At 47.8% G+C, this 19,774-nt stretch overlaps 1 protein-coding gene across 2 annotated transcripts in view; it reads right to left on the reverse strand.

Annotated features, from left to right (window-relative positions):
- Nucleotides 1-19,774, reverse strand: part of kremen1 (kringle containing transmembrane protein 1) — a 51,741-nt gene that overhangs the window by 7,199 nt on the left and 24,768 nt on the right. For both annotated transcript variants that reach the window (XM_079738842.1, XM_079738841.1), the window contains exons 3-4: nt 17,526-17,617; nt 1,217-1,341 (exon numbers count right to left, since the gene is read on the reverse strand). In XM_079738842.1, the coding sequence (XP_079594968.1) occupies nt 1,217-1,341; nt 17,526-17,617 (217 nt within the window). The remainder of the gene's footprint in view (nt 1-1,216; nt 1,342-17,525; nt 17,618-19,774) is intronic.

The raw sequence follows: 19,774 nt of genomic DNA on the forward strand, positions 1-19,774 counted from the left end.
TACTGTGTAGAGCTTTGTGGGGTGGGGACGGGGGACGGGACGGGACACCATCATAATCCCTTTATTCAAGATAACAGCGGGTGTGGTTTGGGTTGGCGGAGGAGGAGGTGGCTTCTTCTGACTCACAATCGTTAACGACTCAAAAAGCACCGATAAAGTATTCCCGCCACACCAGCGACACGCGTTGGCGTGGCAGACGCACACACGATGCCAATCTTCTGAGGCATCCTGTCACACACACGCACAGACACACACACACGCACACGCCATTGGGAATGTGAATGATGATGGGAAAGGGGAGGGTGTTTCTGCAGCGTTTCTTTGTCGTGGCCGAGGTCTGTCTCACAGCGGGGCAGGGTGGAGTGTGGTCGTGGTGGTGGTGGGGGTCGGAGTGTGTGTGTGTGTGTGTGTGTGTGTGTGTGTGTGTGTGTGTGTGTGTGTGTGGGGCGCGGGGGGGGGGGGGGGGGGGGGCATCAGCGCTCAGCCGGATGTACACGAACAGAAGAGGAACACCTGGGACTGGTTATAGCCAGTATTACAACGATTTTGGCAGGAGACCGAGTTTGGGGGGAAGCATGGGAGGGAGGGTGGGGGGAGGGGGAAGAAGTGAATGAGAAGGAGAAAGAGAGAAAAAGAGAGAGAAAGAAAGAGAGCTAGAGAGAGAAAGAGAGAGAGTGTTAGCCAGAGCGAGCGAGAGGGAAAGAGAGAGAACAGAGGGAGAGTCATAACCCAGGGGGCTAATAATTGCCCATTTCCAGCTGTCACTCGTGATTGTTTGGCGGTTCGTTCCGTTTGCAAACAGGAAGTCAGACGGAGGAGAGGCCGGGGGGAGGAGGGGTCACTGGAACGCTGATTAGAATATCAACGTACGAATGGGGCTTTTATTTTACACTGACAAATGACAACTGTTTCAGTTTACTTATTCATTGTCATGCCTAAGATTTGCCTGAATATGATATGCTGAGAAAGTCCACAATATTATAGATAATAGATTAATAAAGAAAACAATGACTGGAATTGTTCAAATTAGTGGGTATGGGTTAGTAAAGAAAGCTGCACCGGTAACTATTCACTGATGCGTCCTGTTACCTCATGTAGATTACGAAACAGTCTCACATCACAACTTTTTTGTTGCGTTTTTATTTGTTGTTGAACAAACTCAAAGTCTGAAAGTCAAAACTCAAACTTCAATCCTAAAGCGTGTGGGAGATCCTACCTCGTAGCGTTGCTTCCTGCAGAAGCTAATGCAGTTCTGGATGGTGAGTTTGTTGGAGGTCTCGCTGATGCCTGACAGGGTGGGTGGGTCACCGCTGTCTTTGAAGCAGCCCAGGTTGCCAGGCACTGTAGGGTGAGAGACAGAGAGAGAAAGAGAGAGAGAGAGAGAGAGAGGGAGAGAGGGAGAGAGAGACCATGAATGTCAGTTTGCATTTCCTTAGCTTCACAATGTTGACGTTGACACACAGCGACAAACATGTTTACTGTCCCGGAGGTTAACAAATAGTGAGTGTGCGGTTTGACAGAAACATGCACTCAATGAACTAAATGAAAAAGTATTGCCCCGACAGAAAGAGTTCTACACCAGAACGACCAATAAATCATAGTATTATGTTCCTCCTCTCATGCAAACCCACGCAAAATCATCCAAAGAAGCAAACACAAAGTAATTCAACAACTTGTAAAAAACATACACATATCCAGCAACAATTCCCCCAATCGTTAATCCAGATTCGCTGCTTATCACTAAGTAGGTGTGAATGTACTGAGGCTGCGGTGCATGCGGACCCCCAGGGTTTACCCATCACCACCCGGTGGTCCGCACCATGGGGGGCCAGGCTGGGGACGGGGGATAAGAGGAGACATTCCCCTCTTGGGAAAAAGAAGAGGGATGCACTCCAGAGGAAAAAATGTAATGTTGTGTTGACCACCCTTTCGCCCACCCCCGCCCCCCCAACCCTCAAGGGTGCCAAACAGTCCCCCCGAAAAATGGCCTGAGAGAGGCTGGTGGTGCTGAGTGGCCCCAGAGGGACCATACCGATGTGTTTGATTAGACACATCATCCGCTAGCTGCTCTGGTATCCAGACGGAGTGCTGCCTGGAAGGTGGTGTTAAATAGGATGTGATTAAACACTGGGGTACGCACCTCCACCACCCCCACCCGACACCGCACATCAACACACATGCACATGCGCGCAAGCACGCACCCACGCACACAGGCTCTTTGGAGGCCTGCAAAGTGTGTGTGTGTCTGCATGTGTGTGTGTGTGTGTGTGTGTGTGTGTGTGCGTGCGTGTGCGTTAATGTGTGTGTGTGTGTGTTGTTATAATTTGGCTTCTGTGGTGATGACACACTCTGGTGAGCTATAGGGCTGCCCTGAACTCAGAGCTGTGAGAAATATTCTCATCAAAATGAAATATTATGGGTCCTCTGCCCTCCTCCTCACTCTCCTTCTCTCTCTCCCCTCCTCTCTCTCTCTTTCGTTTCCTCCCTGCCCCCTATCTCCCTCTCGCCCCCTTCTCTCCCTCTCACCCCCCTCTCTACCTCTGAACTACGTTGCCGTCATTCCCCAGTGGGGGTAGATAAAAGGAGGGTTGAGGCCAGGTAAGAGGATGCTTGAGAGTGATGATGTGGATGATGAAGATAGGAAAAGCAAGGAAAGGGCAGAAGGAGGGGTGCATGGATGACTCACAGCCAGAGTTAGTTTAAATATAGTAGCAATTTCTCCTCGGACCTCATTTATGCATTGCGCTAGTTTTAATGGGGTGCGGTTTTTGTGTGTGAGTGTGGTGGTGTGTGTGTGTGTGTGTGTGTGTGTGTGTGTGTGTGTTTGTGTTTGCGTGCTTTTGTCTGTGTGAGTGCATATGCAAGTGTGTGTGTGTGTGTGTGTGAGGGCCTTGCATGCATGTGTGCAAGTGTGCGTGCTTGAGTTCAAGCTTGTGTGTGTGTGTGTGTGTGTGTGTGTGTGTGTGTGTGTGTGTGTGTGTGTGTGTGTGTGTGGACAATGAGAGTGGCAGAGAGCATCCCTTCCCTCATCCCATTCCCTACTAACATACACTTGATTCCCTCTAAGTTACGAAACAGGAAGCCAGCGACACGTAGCATGAATATTGATGCAGTCACAGATGAATGGAGGGATGATGGATGCTGGTGTCTCTCCAGATCCCATCCGGAAGAAAAGGGAGTTCAGCCCGCCTCACGCAATCCATTGTGCATCGATCAAACGATGCGCAAGTCTGTGATCCAAACACGGCAGACATACTGTGATCCGAACACTGCAGACTGATCTGAGTCACTTTTCCAATTCAACACAAGAAGCGAGCTGCATTTTGCATCCGGCTTGTGACTTCCATCTTCTCTTCCTTGCCCCACCTCCACTCCATTATGATTCAGACAGGCTAGCCATTCTCCCATCTCCGGCTTAATAATAAGTGAAACAAATTTAAACTGGAACAAAACAATGTGAATACACACAATCCTAAAAGCCATTTCTAGTTTGAATACGATCAAACACACAGCTCACCTCCCCCGGTCGATGCTCTGCCTCCTAATTGGAATTTTTGTTAGCCCACCGTGGAGCACAAAAGAGTTCATTACACAGAGAGAAAGTGAGGGAGAGAGGGAGGGAGAGAGAGAGAGAGAGAAAGAGATAAGAGAGAAGCAGAGAGACAAAAATGCCAGCCGTGTCTAAAATGACGATCAACGTTGATGTGGTTCTGCGATAAGAAGGAGAACTCTGCAGTAAAAAAGCTGAGACGATATTACGCATACATGCTGCAACGGCAAAAGTAATCAAAAAATGTCTGGGGATGAATATCGATAACATAGTGGAGTGAACGAGTTTACGTTACGAACAGTGTCATGCCAATTGCAATATCTGTTGACTCCATATTTTGTTTTTTACAAATTAGTATTAAGATGTGTTAACATTTACGACATTGTCTCAATATTAATTGCATAAAACATATTATATGTATAATTTTATAACGTCTAATAACATATTATATTAAATGTTATATTATATATATGTATGGGTTATGCATTACATATTACCGATTTTGTTCTTTTATTTTATTCGATCTATGTTTATAGAGGCGTTTCTGTATATATACCTATATACACATTTGCTCATTTGATTTGCACTGTACTTTTATGATACAGTGAACACCAGAATTTTCCTTCTGGAGTCAATAACATTTTACTCTAAACTTATCCTCTGTGACCTCCTGAACTAAACGTGATGCTGATGTGTCGTGGCTCTATGATGACGTCTCCGGATGAGGCGTGATGATGAGGGAGCCCATATGTTGAGAGTGTGAAACGCTCTCTGTGGGTTTTGTTTTTGCTGGCTGAAAGTGAGCGTCTCCAGCGTGGAGACCACACACCACGAGTGCTCGGGTCATGAGCTGGTTGTTTCTATAGCTAATCAAATAAAGACACGTTGGGTTCCATCCTGGATGCTAGCGTGTGCCAGCTGCCCTGTGTTTCCATTCAGCACCTGTTGCGGTCATATAAACAAAAGGATATGGACACAGCATCTGCGCTTTCACCTATTGGCTTAAACACCACCGTATTGAGGGCGCATATTTACCTTCTATGGAGCGTAAGTATACTTTGCAAGCAGCAACGGAAACAATCCATATTTAGCCGCCTCGGACTAGTCAACGGCCGAAACTCGTTTATATTTGTTCCTTAATAACTAAACAATATAGAATTGTAAACCAGGACCTTGGGAAATACCCTTTATGGAGATGAACCGGCCACTGACGTCCTAACCAAACAGAAAACAATCACTGGCTTTGTATTACCACGATTAAATCCCATTAATATAGAATGGTGGCGGGTCATTCTGCATTCGCCTAACGCAAACCACCCTAAAGGTTCTTAGAGGAGCTAGAAGATCAGTCTCCTCCACACGAGCCTCACAAACAGACATTCACAGTGACTTACTCTACGAGATCCCCTAGCTCTGAGTCAAGCCATCTGGTCAATGTGTGTCTTTCTATTGTTATTCTACAGAATGTTTTGCAAGCCTGCAAGCTTTAAACACATGTCTGTGATGCACTCAAGATGCCTTCAGTTCCTGTAGGCTTAATCTTATATATTACCGGGAACTGTTTTCAATATACTGGTGCTTTGCTTCTTCAAATGACGAGAAAGATTACAAAAGGTGAGGCCAAGGGGGGCATTACAAAGGGAGGGAAGATGAGACGATAGGGATGAGTGAGGCGGCATGGATTCAGATTGTTTCATTGTTAAACAGAGGAGACAACAAATGATAAAGGGAATGACTGACAGAGAGAGAGAGAAGAGAGAAAGTTAGGGGGCCTCAGTCCAGGTGCTTGTGTCTCCTTCTGCAGTCGTCTCCTGTCCAAGTCTGGCGTCAGTCTGGTCTTTGCCTAGAGTAAGTTCTAGCATCAAATTATCAGACTCAAATGTTATGTGGCCACAAAAGAGAAATTGACAAAATCACAACTTTTTATTACACACTACTAGACCACAATAAGGAGGCGTCTTCAAATGTTGAGTATGTGTCAAACACACACACATATTCACGGTCACTAAAATATTTTGCGGTTATTCAACCGCAGCGCAATGTTACGGACCGGGCAAAGACAGCACTCAGCTTTGAATCTCACAAAACAACTCACATACATAACCTTGATATATACTTCCCCAAAGTCAACACTCAAAAAATATTTGCACAAAATGGACTTCATATAAATTCTAAGTGCTGACCTCCTTGCTGCCGAGTCCAGCTGCAAATCACATCCCATCTCAGCCAGAACCTTAGTGTTTCGCGAGGCGCTCTGAGTGGTACCCCAGCTGATTAATACTTTGCAGAGGCTCCATCAGCCACGACAAGACGCCACGGTTTGCTCCAGACATAGCAAGGGCAGGGTTATCTAACCGGTAAAACTCGACACAAAAAGGGAAAATTGAATCCTTATTAAAAAGATACTCGGTTTTTAAACACGGCTAGGGCCGGGCTGTTGTTGTATCTGTCCTACGATCACGAAATGAACTCTTGGGGAAACATGGCATATGGAGGCAACACGGAGTGAGGAGGCAGAGATATGCAGTTGTCCAGACCTAAACAACCCCTCGCCCCATTACCCTCCCGTAGGCATGGCAGACACAAGGTACCACCTCAATTGTACCTTTGAAAAGAGACAAGATGATGGGATGCATTGGTGGGTGGGGAGAACGGGAGAGAAGGGGGGGGGCAGTGCTGTACAGTATAGCACTGTCTGCAACAACACCAAGATTAAAGAGAGGGCACCTTTCTCTTTGTTTTTTATCTCCATTCTTTTTTCCATCCAGCTTTGACAAGAAGATTGCTGACTGCAGTCAATTTATGTGTCTTTGTGTATGTGTCTTTGTCCTCCGCGTGGCCCGGGGGGGGGGGGAGAGAGAGAGGGGGGACAGGGGGGATGGTTTGCAGGTCCAAAGGGGCGGGGTCATCACAGCTGTAGGGGGGTTTTGGGGACGGAGGGCATGGACCCAGACACACCAGTGTCAAAGGGTGCTCTTTTTCCATTTTTTTTTGAGGTGCCGCACTTTTACTTCTCTTCAAAGTGGAAAGTAAACTCAACGCCAAATATGTGCCCCTCCACACCCCCCACCGTCCTCCAGCACCACCCACCACTACCCCCACCACAGCCACCAGCTCCCCGGAGTTCAGGGTATTGTTCAGACAAAGACATCTGCTCTGCAGGCGCAACATGTACACAAATATCTTCTGTATATAATAAAAGAGCATGCACGCACGCACGCACACACACACACACACACACACACACACACACAGACACACACACACACACACACACACACACACACACACACACACACACACACACACACACACACACACATACACACACGTCTAAACGCACTTCAAAGCTGCTGGTGGAATTCAAGGGTTTTATAAGCCAGAGGGGGGGAGCAGAAAAACAGAGGAGAGAGAAGGTGTGTGAGCGCTCCACATGCAGGCAGACTGGACCATCTGCAGGACGGCTGAGGCGACCACAAGGGGTAGGAAGGATATAATAGTCTATTACCGGGATGCCAATGGCTGAATATACCTGTTATGAAGTAGCCGGTAAGGGGGCTAGGGCCTCTGCCAGCAGGTAGTCTCTGTGGACATCAGGGATGGATCCCACTACTTTTTCAGTGGAGCGTCTTGTATCTTAACCGCTCTACTGTCCTACCCCCCCCTCATTCTGTAACCCCAGCCCGAATCCCGCAGAAAAGCCTGAAGGCGGACAAGGAGCAGCTACTACGTGTACGAACCAGACAGTGGTTGGTTTTCGCCGTGACCCACAATGCAATGCAGCCCAACCCAAACAAGGCAGCAGAGGCAAAACAACTGACAGAAACAGTTGAGAGGGAACCAAAGCGGATCCGAGACACCTCCGATAGATGGATACAAACAGCGCCGCGTCGGGAAGCATTTGGAGAGACCGAGGAGACACAGAGAAAAACCCGAGAGATGCGGAGCAAGATGGAGGGAGACAGAGAGAGGGGAGGATGAGAAACGAAACACACACACACGGGGATATAAGACAAAAAACAAAACGTCAAGCACATATGACAGACTTTGGCAAGCGTGCTTTGGCAGGGTGGCGTGTTGTGAAGAATACAGAGTCACGGCTGTAAATTTCCATGATAACTGCAGGATGAGTGGAGAGCGAGAGACAGAGACAGAAGGGGGAGAGAATGCTTGTTATGATAACAGGCGTGCGCTTGGCTTATTTTTTCCAAAATAAAGGTAATCTATACAGCTCGCCTCAGCTTGGTCGCTTCCCACTCGGCACAACGTGCCATTCACACAGAAAGGGATAGAGAGAGAAAGAGGGAGGAAGAAGGAGAGGTTGAACTAAAGTCAGAGAGAAGTGAGAGAGAGAAAGAGAGAGATGATGAAATAGAGAAAGAGAGACCGAGGACGAAGGATGAGTAGGAGGAGAAGGAGGATGAGGGAGAGGACGAAGAGCAGGAGGTTAGAACCACCCTGAGAAATCCTATCGCAGTGTAAATTAAAAAACAATTTACACTCTGAGACAGCTCAATACTTTGCCCTCCGTTGTCTCGGAGCTAATCTAACAAGCTAATGGCTGTCGCCTCATAAAGAGACCAGGATCTCCCCATGGACGGCTGGTGTGTGATGGTACGAGAGGGTCAGCTGTGTTGGGGAGGGGGCAATTGATGAGTGTCACGGGGCTCCTCAGAACATAAACCACCCAGGGCCTTCACATAGCGCTCCACACGGTGGTCATTGTGGAACGGCGGGTTAGGGCTACTTAGCCAACAATACCACATCATTAACATTCAAGTGGCCTGCGGGCCGCTGGCGATAGTGCGGAGGAATGGTTAGTTAATGAACTCTGCTGGGTCTACGGTTCAATATAAAAAACGATAAATGGAATCCTAGTGATTAAAAAAAGGAAAAAATAATAGGTATCCTCTGGGACTTGAGGTAGCCATCTCTCTGTCTGCATATTATCACGTATTACCGCGCACACACGCACTTGTGCACGAACCTACACACACACACACACACACACACACACACACACACACACACACACACGCGCACACGCACACACTCTGGCAGCTCAGGAATGTTAAACGATGCTCGTCAGGAAAACAATGCGACAGTGCATCAGTGTCAGTAATAGTATGACTGCTCCTTCTCCACCCTGCCATTGTTGTCTCTCCCTCCCGCTCCCTCTGCTCATGTTTGTTCTCTGTTTCTTCATCTCCTCCACAACTGACTTTGATTCCGTGTCCCTGAATATGTTATGAAAACAAAACGAGTGTGTGTGTGTGTCATTGGGTTTCATCGCTGTCAGGCTGGTAGACGTTGAAGCACACGCACGCACACACACACACACACACACAGAGACACACACACACACGCACTTGCACTCAAGTTGGTTTCACACTGCATACAAGGACATTCTTTTGGTCATGTTGAATCACTCCTTGTTTCTCATGTGCATGTTATTTTGTTCTGCTCCTCGTGTCTATCCTCTCTCTCTCGCTCTCTCTCTCTCTCTCTCTCCCTTTCTCTCCCTTTCTCCCTCTCTCTCTCTCCCATTCTCTCTCTCTCTGACTCTCTCTCTCTCTCGTATCTCGCCCGCTAAAGTGCCTTGTTTAGAGAGTAGCGAATTAAACACATAAACAAGCCCAGCTGCTGCATCTCACCCGGGCCTGTGATCAAGAATTTCATCTGAACCTCGGGGGGAGCAGCGGCGGGGAACTGAGCAATATGTCGCAGGCTCCCAGGGTTTGCACGCGTCTGGAGCCGCTCTGCTCCTCTGTTCCTCCTCACAGGGAGGCGGGTGTCGCCGTAACGTGTCTGTGTTTGGTTTATTCTTCTTTCCTCCCCACCACCACCCCCTCCCTTCCCTCCCTCCCCTTGTCTTATCCGCTTGTTTTTTCATGGGGAATCATAAATGAGCTATAGTCTGTGAAAGAGGTGCCGTAGCGCAGTGCGCCTTCAAGCAGCAGAACCCGTCGCAGTGAGGAGCCGTGGAGGGAGAGAAGGAGAGTGATTGCGAGTATGTTACTTCCCAGTGAGAATAATAGGACACCGATTATAATGACAGACATGAGACATGAGAGAGAGAGAGAGAGTGAGAGAGAGAGAGAGAGAGGGCGAGAGAGAGAGAGAGAGAGAGAGGGCGAGACAAATTCTTTTTTCTTGTCTCTGCAGAGTGCCTGTCAACGTGACTAGGGTATAGAGGAACCCCACAGAGGAAAGAGAGGAAGGAGAAGAATAAGTGGGAATATGAAAGGTGTTTACTGCAATGGGCAGACAGGACCAGAAAGAAATTGACAGAGACAGGGAGAAAGCAAGAGACAGAGGAGACTGAGTGACAGACAGAGAGAGAGAAAGAGAGAGAGAGAGCTAGGGAGAGAAAGAGAGAGAGACAGATACAGAGAGAGAGAGAGAGAGAGAGAGAGAGAGAGAGAGAGAGAGAGGAAGAGACAGGGTGAACTGAATTATTGCACACAAATGTAAATGCGTGTGTGTATGTGTGTGTGGGTGTATTTATGAGTGTTTATGCCTGTGCCTGTCACTGTAAACCGAGGGAGTAATGTTAAAACATGACAGAGACGTTGGAGATCAATGCTGGGGCCCTGGGGCACCGGGGCCCCGGTAGAGTGACTCAGCGTCTAATTACAGAGACGCAGGACGAGCCCGGGCACCCTAAACGAATAATCAGCACCTTCAACACAGTCCCCCCAACACAGAGAGGGGGAGGGAGAGAGAGAGAGAGAGAGAGAGAGAGAGAGAGAGAGAGAGAGAGAGAGAGAGAGAGAGGTTAAAACGTCTGGCTCCACTGCTGCCACTTCATTTGATGAATCCACCGGACCCCTGTCCGGAGGTGTCCTAGGGAATCTGATAACCGACAGCTCCAGAGACAAATGAAGCGCCAGTCAGACGGCCCCCGGGGGCCAACATCAGCACAGCGGCGGGCTGGCATTCATCCTCATCCACTTCCACAGGCATTGACTTTGCTTTATTTTGCTCTCCATCTCCACACAATGAGTTGCCCCTTTGACCACAGAGTCATCAATCTGGAGTGGAAGACCCTTAATCTCTAACAACCCCCCCCCCCGTCCCATAACACTCACACTGCCTATAAGGAAAGAGGAGAAGAATAACGATGGGCTAAAGTCCAACATCAGCGCTGGGCGGTAGATGGAAAGAGAGGCAGAATTGGTTGGGTTTATTGTTGTCGGGTACACACACGCAACACAACACCAGCCAAGCGGAGGGGAATAGCTGTGAGTCCCGAAACTGGTAATGCGATAATTAACTAAAATAACCTAAGTGCACGGAAGCCCGAGGGCCCGTCCTGGGTAAACAGGACTGGTGTGTTGGTTCTAGCAGGTGGCCTAATTGACACATTGTCTGGCGATGTTGATCTTTCCGTTTTATTCTTGTTCATTTGTTTGGGTGAGTCTGTGTTTGTCGGAGAGACAGTTCTTTTTATGAGGGTAGAGGAACCTCTACCCTTGACTTTCACTCACTTTATGTTTGTTATCGGTAGGTGCTTGTCAATAAAACCCCTATAAAGCTTAAACAAGACACACGCAAATACATACATAGACACAGACACACAGACAGCCACATAAACACACACGCAGATACACACACACACACACACACACACACACACACACGCGCAAACACACACACACACACATCCAGTCACAATCAGTACCTAGCTGGCCATTGCCTTCGAGTCAACTTTGCGGCTGGCCTAGCAGGCAGTTCTTTTATTTCTGCTCTCTCGCTCCCTGAGACGCTCTCTGAATAATGACTGTCCAGGAGTTCACATTAGCAAACATTGTACCGCAGCAGCCACTCTTCAAATCGATGCCTTTAATTCCCTAATGGCCAGAGCCTATTAGCCAAGACGATTTGAGGGAGAGAGAGATTGAGAGCGGAAGAAAAAAAGAGAGAGAGAGAGAAAGAGAGAGAGAGAGAGAGAGAGAGAGGAATGAGAGTGGGCTAAGGGAGATAAGAATCAATCAAACGTCTTTTGTAGTCCTCCCAACTCTCTGTGAGAGGAGTGCGATGGCCTCCACACTCTTCTGCACGCAGGTATTTCCCCCAGGGCATAGGTGTATGGGGGCGTGGCTAGTGTGGGGTCACAGGTCACCTTAAGATAACACTGAGCATGCTCGGCTCCGCCTCCAACAGCCATCTGAGCTCTGAGTACAAACGCAAAAAAACAGCCCAAATATTTTTTAATGACATGTGTCAGGGTTGAGTAATTTTCAGCCTGTCCAACACATACACATGCGCGAGAACACCCACACACACACACACACACACACACACACACACACACACACACGTAATTACGTTGCAAAGTCTGAGCCTGTCGGTATGAATGGGGGGGAGGGCGGTAGGTTTGCTGCTACCTAAGGCCAACATTCTTTTCAAAACAGCAGATGACACAGATGAAAACATCAAGAGTTCACCAAGTTTAGCATGTGTCATTGTATAATCAAGGTTACCAGTTTTCACACATTACTCAACTATGGTTTTGTGCGGTGCCTTGTTCTGAAACCTAATTGTGAAGTAATACTTATGCGTTGGAAGGCTGCCATGGGTCTCTATGCTAGGGCTTGCACTTAGGGTTCTACATCCACATAAGCTAACAAAGGCAGCGGCGTTGGCTAAAAATGGCGGCGGCTAACAACGGCGGTTAACAGTGACGGCTATAAGCGGCAGCTAACAATGGCGGCTAACAACGGTGGCTAACAGTGGCGGTTAACAGCGGCAGTTATCCGCGGCGGTTGCATTAGGCTAAGGCAATAATGTAGAGACCAACGGTTTACCCCCCGTGGTTAAGTATAAATTAAGCAGTACGCCGCAAGGTCAACATCATTGTTTGACATACAGGGTGTACACCCGAAGACAAGGTGCATCCTCTCCAACTCTGTGTGTGATCCTCCTATATTTGTGTTGGAGCCCGGCATCAACATCAATCAGCCCGCCGCTCATTTTAATTGTGTTTGAACCTGTGGCATCCGTGGGGCGGAACTAAGGACACCTGTTCAGTCATCGCCTTGGAAAATTATTCTAAGTTATTTATTAATCCCCGTGGGGAAATGCAATCGCTGCGTCTTACCCATCCTAACATGTTGATGGAGCAGCACTGCCACACTGTCAAGTGCATGTGTCTTAATGCAACCACAATGCCTTTACTACAGACTTTTGAAAAACAATGGAATTAAAAAGAAATATCATTGGTACAAAAGAAGAACGTTTTGGAAAACTAAATGTCCACATCATTACATACTTTTAATGATGCAACGCTTTGATCAGACCTTGTGGCAAAAGGCCTATAGCTATTTGCCGTTCGTCATCTAGGTGCGGTTTTAGGGGAATGCCAAAAAGTTGTGTGGTGCACGGTTCAGAGACTGCAGAGACATTTGTGAAGGACAAGCCTTATCAAGTGTGCCTCAAATAGAATTAATTGAAACAGAAAGCAAGCATGTTGAAAGGGTAAGGCCATAAATCAACTGTCAATGTCAGAACAGACAAGATTTGTCTCTTATGGGAAACACAAAACAGCAACGGTAACCTGATGACGATAATTGCCGTCAGGGAAGATTAAGTAGATTATACAAGTGAAAAGTAAAGTAAAGGCCTTTATTTAACATGCTGGGTCCTTCCTCAGAGTCTGCTCTCATGCCTACATGCAAATTAGATTTAATAAACGCAAGTGATTGATTAAAACCATGCGGATTCAAATAACATCAGGGTTAAAAGGGCATGAAAAAGGAACACATTCCTGTCCGCCTTCAAGCCATGTCTCTTCATCAGTGTTAAGAAATTCAATCAAAACTGATCCCGACGCCTTCCGCCGAGGAAACATCCACAAAACAGGCTCTGCCGGTCTCGTATTGTTTAGAGAATAGTTAACAGATTATCGACATCAAAGTTGATGTGTCTTGGGCACGTCGTGGGGAGAAGGTGTCCTTATCATAGAAGTATCATCACTTGTCTTCTGTTCCGCTCTTAACATGCAACATGTACCCATCCAATAAGGAGGGTACATGCTTGAGAGAGGTACAGAAATGCAGGTACGAAGAGATTCAAAGAGAGACAGGGCCTCTTGTCCCCCATCATTTTCCTATGTTTCTTTTAACTAACTTTCTGTCACACACTGACACAAACACACACACACACACTCATGCATAAACATTGATTGATTTTTAAGGCTGAAATTAGTGAAATGATCTTTCTTGATTTCCTCAAGGACAGAGATAGCCAATTTGATTTCTGATTTCTTTGCAATTATTTATATTACAAATGTTTCTCTATAATGGTTTAAATTAGATACTGCTTGCAAAAGCAGGGATCAGCTCAGAGATTGGTAAATCGATTTTCAACGTTCCCTAGCATTGTCATATATCAATAAAACAGGGAAAATTGCTTAGCAACAGTTTCTTTGCTCTTGTTGAACAACAAATGTCTTCTGTTGTTTACAAGGATGTGATAAGGCTATTGCCCAATAACTGCCGAAACTCCACTTAGGCACAGGGACTAATAGTACTCTATCTGAGTCATGAGCAGAACCAAAGGGCCCCAGAGAAGGGTTAGGGGTTCAAAGAACGTATGAACCCACTCTCAATCATAAGACCTATTAGAGTATCTACTGCATGGTGAACATTGAAAAAAGTATTGTGTGTCCTTCCTCCGACTGGTCGCTTTGTATCACCGCAATGAACTTGTGAACTTTTTAATAAATATCTTGCTTACTCTAAAAAGCTAAAAAGGCTATGGTTAGCCGAGTACTTCGGCCGCATGGGAAAGAGCCTCAGGAACAGCCGTGACCGGAAACGTCGATTGGTAGCGTCCAGACTCCCCAGTCTTCTCATTATCTCACCATATCCCCGTCCTGGGAGGGAGCAGTGCACTATAATTTCCACGCTGACAGACTGTGTGATTCTGGCGTCCTGGATCGGACCCTGGCACGGGCCCACACCGGCAGGGAGTTCCAACCCCCCCCCCCCCGCCGAAACCAGGGTGGCATACAGCGAGACGCTAGAGAGGCGCTAGCCACCCTAGCCGCCTGGCAGCTCCGGCGCTCGGTTCCCTCAGAGCAGCTGAACCACCGTCAACACTGTGTCACTCACAGGCCGGGGAAGAAGTAAGCAACACAAAACCCAGACCAAACAAACGGTCAGGCCGAGGGGAAAACAAAGATGGCGTTCGGCCTTTTCCGTCTGGCCCTTCACCGCCGCCAAGGAACACGGGTTTCCATCAATCAAGTCTCTCGCTCTCCTTCGCTCTCACTCTCTCGCGCTCTCTCTCTCTCTCTCTCTCGCGCTCTCTCTCCTCTCCCTCTCCCTCGTCTCACTCTATCTCTCTCTCTCCCCCTCCCCCCTCCCTAACCACCCCACAGTGAGTTGGACTGGAGAGCATCAGCTCATTTCCTCCTTTGGAGGCGGCTGTTCTCTCTCTCTCTCCCGACACACCAGATGGAGTGGATCGCGAGCGATGCAGAAGAGCGGCTGTTGTTGCCAGAAGGTGAGTTTACCACGTGGTGACATTGGGGCAGGCCGCCGTCGCCGGTGGGGCGAAACCAAACCGTCTCTCCCTGTTGTCTCCCAACACTCTGCAGTCTGCAGTAAACACACCCCTCCTTATATATCAGGGGTGTGCGGCCCTCCGTACAGCGAACAAAAGGTGAAGCGTGCGTTCCGTGCAGCATCCGATACGGGTGATGCTTCTAGCCGTTGGCCAGATGAAAAACAAGGACCGGTTTCAAGGCTGTGCAGCACTGGGGCGTAGACAACAACAACAAAAAACACTATGCATGGAAACCCCATAGTGGGTACAAAAGATTGGCCTAATTTTCACCCGAGATAAGAGGCGGATGCGGCTCCAGACAGGGGTGGTGTAGCCTTGTCCGGCCACTCTATACCCCAGAGAGGGGGGGAAGAACGGCCCAGACACACACACACACACACACACACACACACACACACACACATACAAAGACACGCACATACAGGTACACGCACATCCCTAATGAACACTTGTGTGAAATAGGTCAGTTGGAAGTGCGATGTTTGGAGGACACACACAGACACGCACATGTGCACACAAACGTAGTGACACATATCCATCGATGTGCCCGTGAAATACATTAACGGGACACAAGAGACTTGAGTTCAACCAGCTCTCAACCGTACCTTCAGCGAGAACACGGTGATGAAACAGTAGAGGTGGCTTTCGTGCGGGAAAGCAACTCTTCAAAAGCTCCCAGTACCTCACGGAAGTCCCAACAGAGAAAGAATCAAGCCTCCAGGATCACATGCGCAACATCAAACGTTTGGAACAAAGGCAACGTCTGAGGGACTGCTAAAAGTTCCTTTTATTTCACTTTATGTAACATTCCAGCTAAACACACTTTGCACAGGCAAAGAATTTAGCTGGCTCCTCGCCTGTGGCCATAAAAAGAGTGAGAGCTACATAAATAAACGGAAAACAACGAAACAAAACCAAGTCGGTGAAACTATCCAGGCGACAATGTTTTAATGATGGGCCCATTTTTGCAAGACAAAGTGAAAAATAAACTGTCCTTTTCAGAAACCTTTATGGAAAACGTATCGCACGACGGGTATGAAGAGCGCACCGCCGTCTGCCCTGTCGTTCGAGCACACTCCGTTGAGGTCTTCACTAATCCTGTGACACCTTCAGCCGCATCTCCGGATGGCTCTTTGACATGCTATGGTTGGGCTGTTGCACTGTTTCTCTGCCTCCTCCCTTTCAGCAGCAGGCGGAAGCCCGGTTCTGTGACGGGATAACAGAAGGGGGCTGCTTTGTGGGGCTGCTCACTGTATCAGTAGCGGAGGTACTCAGCGGTCGACTCGACGCCAGCACAAACACAGCGTCAGGCTGAAAAACATGATCCTACACAGAGGGACACTGAAATTGGATATATGGGTGTGTGCAAATGTGCGTGCGCATGCATGCACCCACACACGCATATGTACACATGCACACACACACACACACACACATACACACACACTCAGTGTGTGTGTGAATCAATGTGTCAACAATGTGATCAAGTGCAATTATGCTGTAATAACCATTTAATAACATGAATAGAGCTACTTGTATCCATGCATGCAGTGATGCATCCGCTGCACTCAAAATAGGACTTTAAAGACCAGAAGGATAACATAGCAACACACACACCCTCATTCACCCAGTTATCGACCCCCTCCTTTGGCCTGCCCATCCACCCAGACTTACCTTTTTACTAACTCGCTCACTCACTCATTAACCTAATAACTCGCTCACTAACTTACTCACTCACTCACCCACTCACTCATCTACCCACTCACAAACTCACTGACTTATTCACTGTAACACACTGACCCACACAAACACACACACACACACACACACACACACACACACACACACACACACACACACACACACACACACGCACACAAAAACTCACTCCCTCACCAAGTTACCTACTCACTCACTTACTCACTCACTTGCCCACCCTCTCCCTCACTCACTCACTTGCTCTCTCTCTCTTACTCAAGGCCAGTGATTGACAGCTCACATTAAAGAGAAGGCAGGCCCGGGCACAACAGGGGAAAGTGTGACGGGAGGCAATTAGAAGCATTTTTAGACGATAATAGCTGTGCAAAGGCCATCCCAACTATACAAGCTTTTCATAACAAGCTGATGAGCACAGCCGTGCCAAATGGTAACACCCTGGGTTGAGGCCCCAGGCCGGAGAGTGAAGGAGAGAGGGACACAGAGAGAGTGAGTAAAGAAGAGAGAGGGAGAAGTAGAGCTAGAGAGAGTGGTAGACAGTGAGGGAGAGAGAAAGAGATCGATAGAAAGCAAGAGGGAAAGAGAGAGAGAAAGAGAGAGAGAGAGAGAGAGAAATAGAGTGATTGGGGAAGGAGTTATGGTTGACGGAGATAAAGAAGGAGGAGGTAATCATGGCCGCTCTTACTTTGGCAGGTGGGGATGTCGCAGAATCTCCAGTAGATCCCATCCTCGTTGTCAGCGATGTAGCACCACGGCTGCACGTCGCGGTCTGGGTTCCTGTAGCCATGGAAACAGCAGAGGAGGAGGAGGGATGAAGGAGTAGATGGAGGAAGAGAGGATGAATGAAGCAAAGGAAGAGAGAGGATCAGTAAAGGCAGAAAGAGAGGCAAGAGGACGAGAGACGTGTGCATAAAAAAACAATGCCAGCAAAGGTGCTGTACAGCTGTCACATTTCACTGGGAAATGATCTCCGGTTTGTCAATCATTCCTACCCAGCATGCCTTTGGGCACAATCCTAAAAGTGTGTGATGTTACAGATAGTCTCTTCTCTGGCACTCCCCAGGCCTGGCCACACCTGTCAGTCATGAGACACACCAATAACCCGACCACAAAGGGGTTGTGTGTGTGTGAGTTTGAGTGTGTGTGATGTGCATGACTGAGTTTTGTGCATGCACGTCTGTGCATGTGTGCGTGCATGAGTGCGTGTATGTGTGTGTGTGTATGTGTGCCTTTGTGTATGTGAGTGCGTGCGTGATTGTCTGAATATGTGTATGTGTGTGAGTGTTTCTGGGCCTGGGCTCTAGTTTTGTGTGGGACCTTTGTTGTGGTCCAGACACAGCCCTGACGGAGGGGCCGGTCGGGCTGATGGGGGGATGGGGGAAGTCTTTGTTTGAGTTCATGGTCCCCTTTCATCCTCATCATGGTGCTTTGAATCCATCCTCATGTGTGGACCCCTGCACCCCAACACACACACACACACACACACACACACACACACACACACACACACACACACACACACAGACACACACACACACACACAGACACACACACACACACACACACACACCCCAACATCACCAGGTTCACTTACTAAACCCAGGGTGGGAAACTTGAGGCGGCCTCCTACAGTGACTACACATGACAAGCGCCACTCAACCAGACACTGACAAACTTGTGAATGTTCTTTATTCTGTTCATAATTGATGGATACCGTTAAGATATTCAACTTATTACATGGAACTGAATTTATTGGGACTATGTTTGCAATAATCATGATTGTAAAGATGTCAATCGTAAATGAGGGAAAGAAGGAAAAATATACAAACTCCTTGCCCACTCCTCAACTCAATCACAACTCAAAGTCAACTCCAAGACTTAAAAGCATACTCTCAGCAATTTTCTTGACTATTTTTAGCCGTAATGTAGACTAAAAAAACACAAACTACAGTCCTGACAAAGAGCAGGGCCCTTCTCAGATGACAGGCCTGCTCCTCTCCTCCGCCGAGGACTGCAGGGAACCTGTGCTTGTCTCCGCTTGGACGGCTCACTGTAGCGTCTATCATCAAAGACCCCCGGAGCGACGCGCTATTGTGTTTCCTCTTTTTGTGGTGGAGATTGTGAAGGGTGTTTCCCTCTCTTTTTCTTATCTTATCTTGAACACTTTGCTTGGTTTCCCCCGGTCCTTTTTTTTGTATTTTCTTTTTTTTATGAATGAGGCCCCGACAAAGATATGCTGTTTAGCTGTGGTTTCTTTTTTTGTATTTGTAGTAGAGATGCAGGCTGGTCCGGGTCTAAAAAAAAGGCTAAAAGGCATTTAATTTACAATCTTTTATCAGATTGAATCTGCTTTTGTGTCCGTGTGTAAGAAGAGAAGTGTACTCATTGCAGTTTGTGTTCAATCTCAACTGCCTTGTATTTCGTTTCAATCTATTATCGTTTCGCCCGAAGGCTTCACAAAAAGACACCAAGCAAGGCTGCTCATGTGTTTTTAATCAGGCTCCATCCGGACCACTGCGAAGCTCCGAGGACCCTAACCGGTTTCTCCCGGTGGGTTCCGACATCCCGACTTGGGATCTGCTCTGTGTCTTTCCCCAGCCCTGATTGGAAGCAGACACCTGTTTTCTGGGCCTGAGGCTGTTACTGTTACTGCAGCACTGAAAGACAAGGATGGGTATCAGCCTTTAAGAGTTGGATTACATTTGGTTTTTCTCTCTCTCTCTCTCTTCAGACCTCCACCATCACCATCGACCCCCTCTCTCCCTTCTTCCCTCACTCCACCTCTCTATAAACTCCACCACCGGCACAACTAGCATCGTCCCTCCCACCATCCCCTCCTCCATCCCTCCCTCCCTATCTCTTTATCGCTCTTTAAAAAGAAGATTAAATACCGTAACTGACAGTTTGAGGTAAGTCAACAAAAACATCCCGTGA

This window comes from Pollachius pollachius, assembly GCF_949987615.1.
Source record: "Pollachius pollachius genome assembly, chromosome: 1".
NCBI lineage: Eukaryota > Metazoa > Chordata > Actinopteri > Gadiformes > Gadidae > Pollachius > Pollachius pollachius.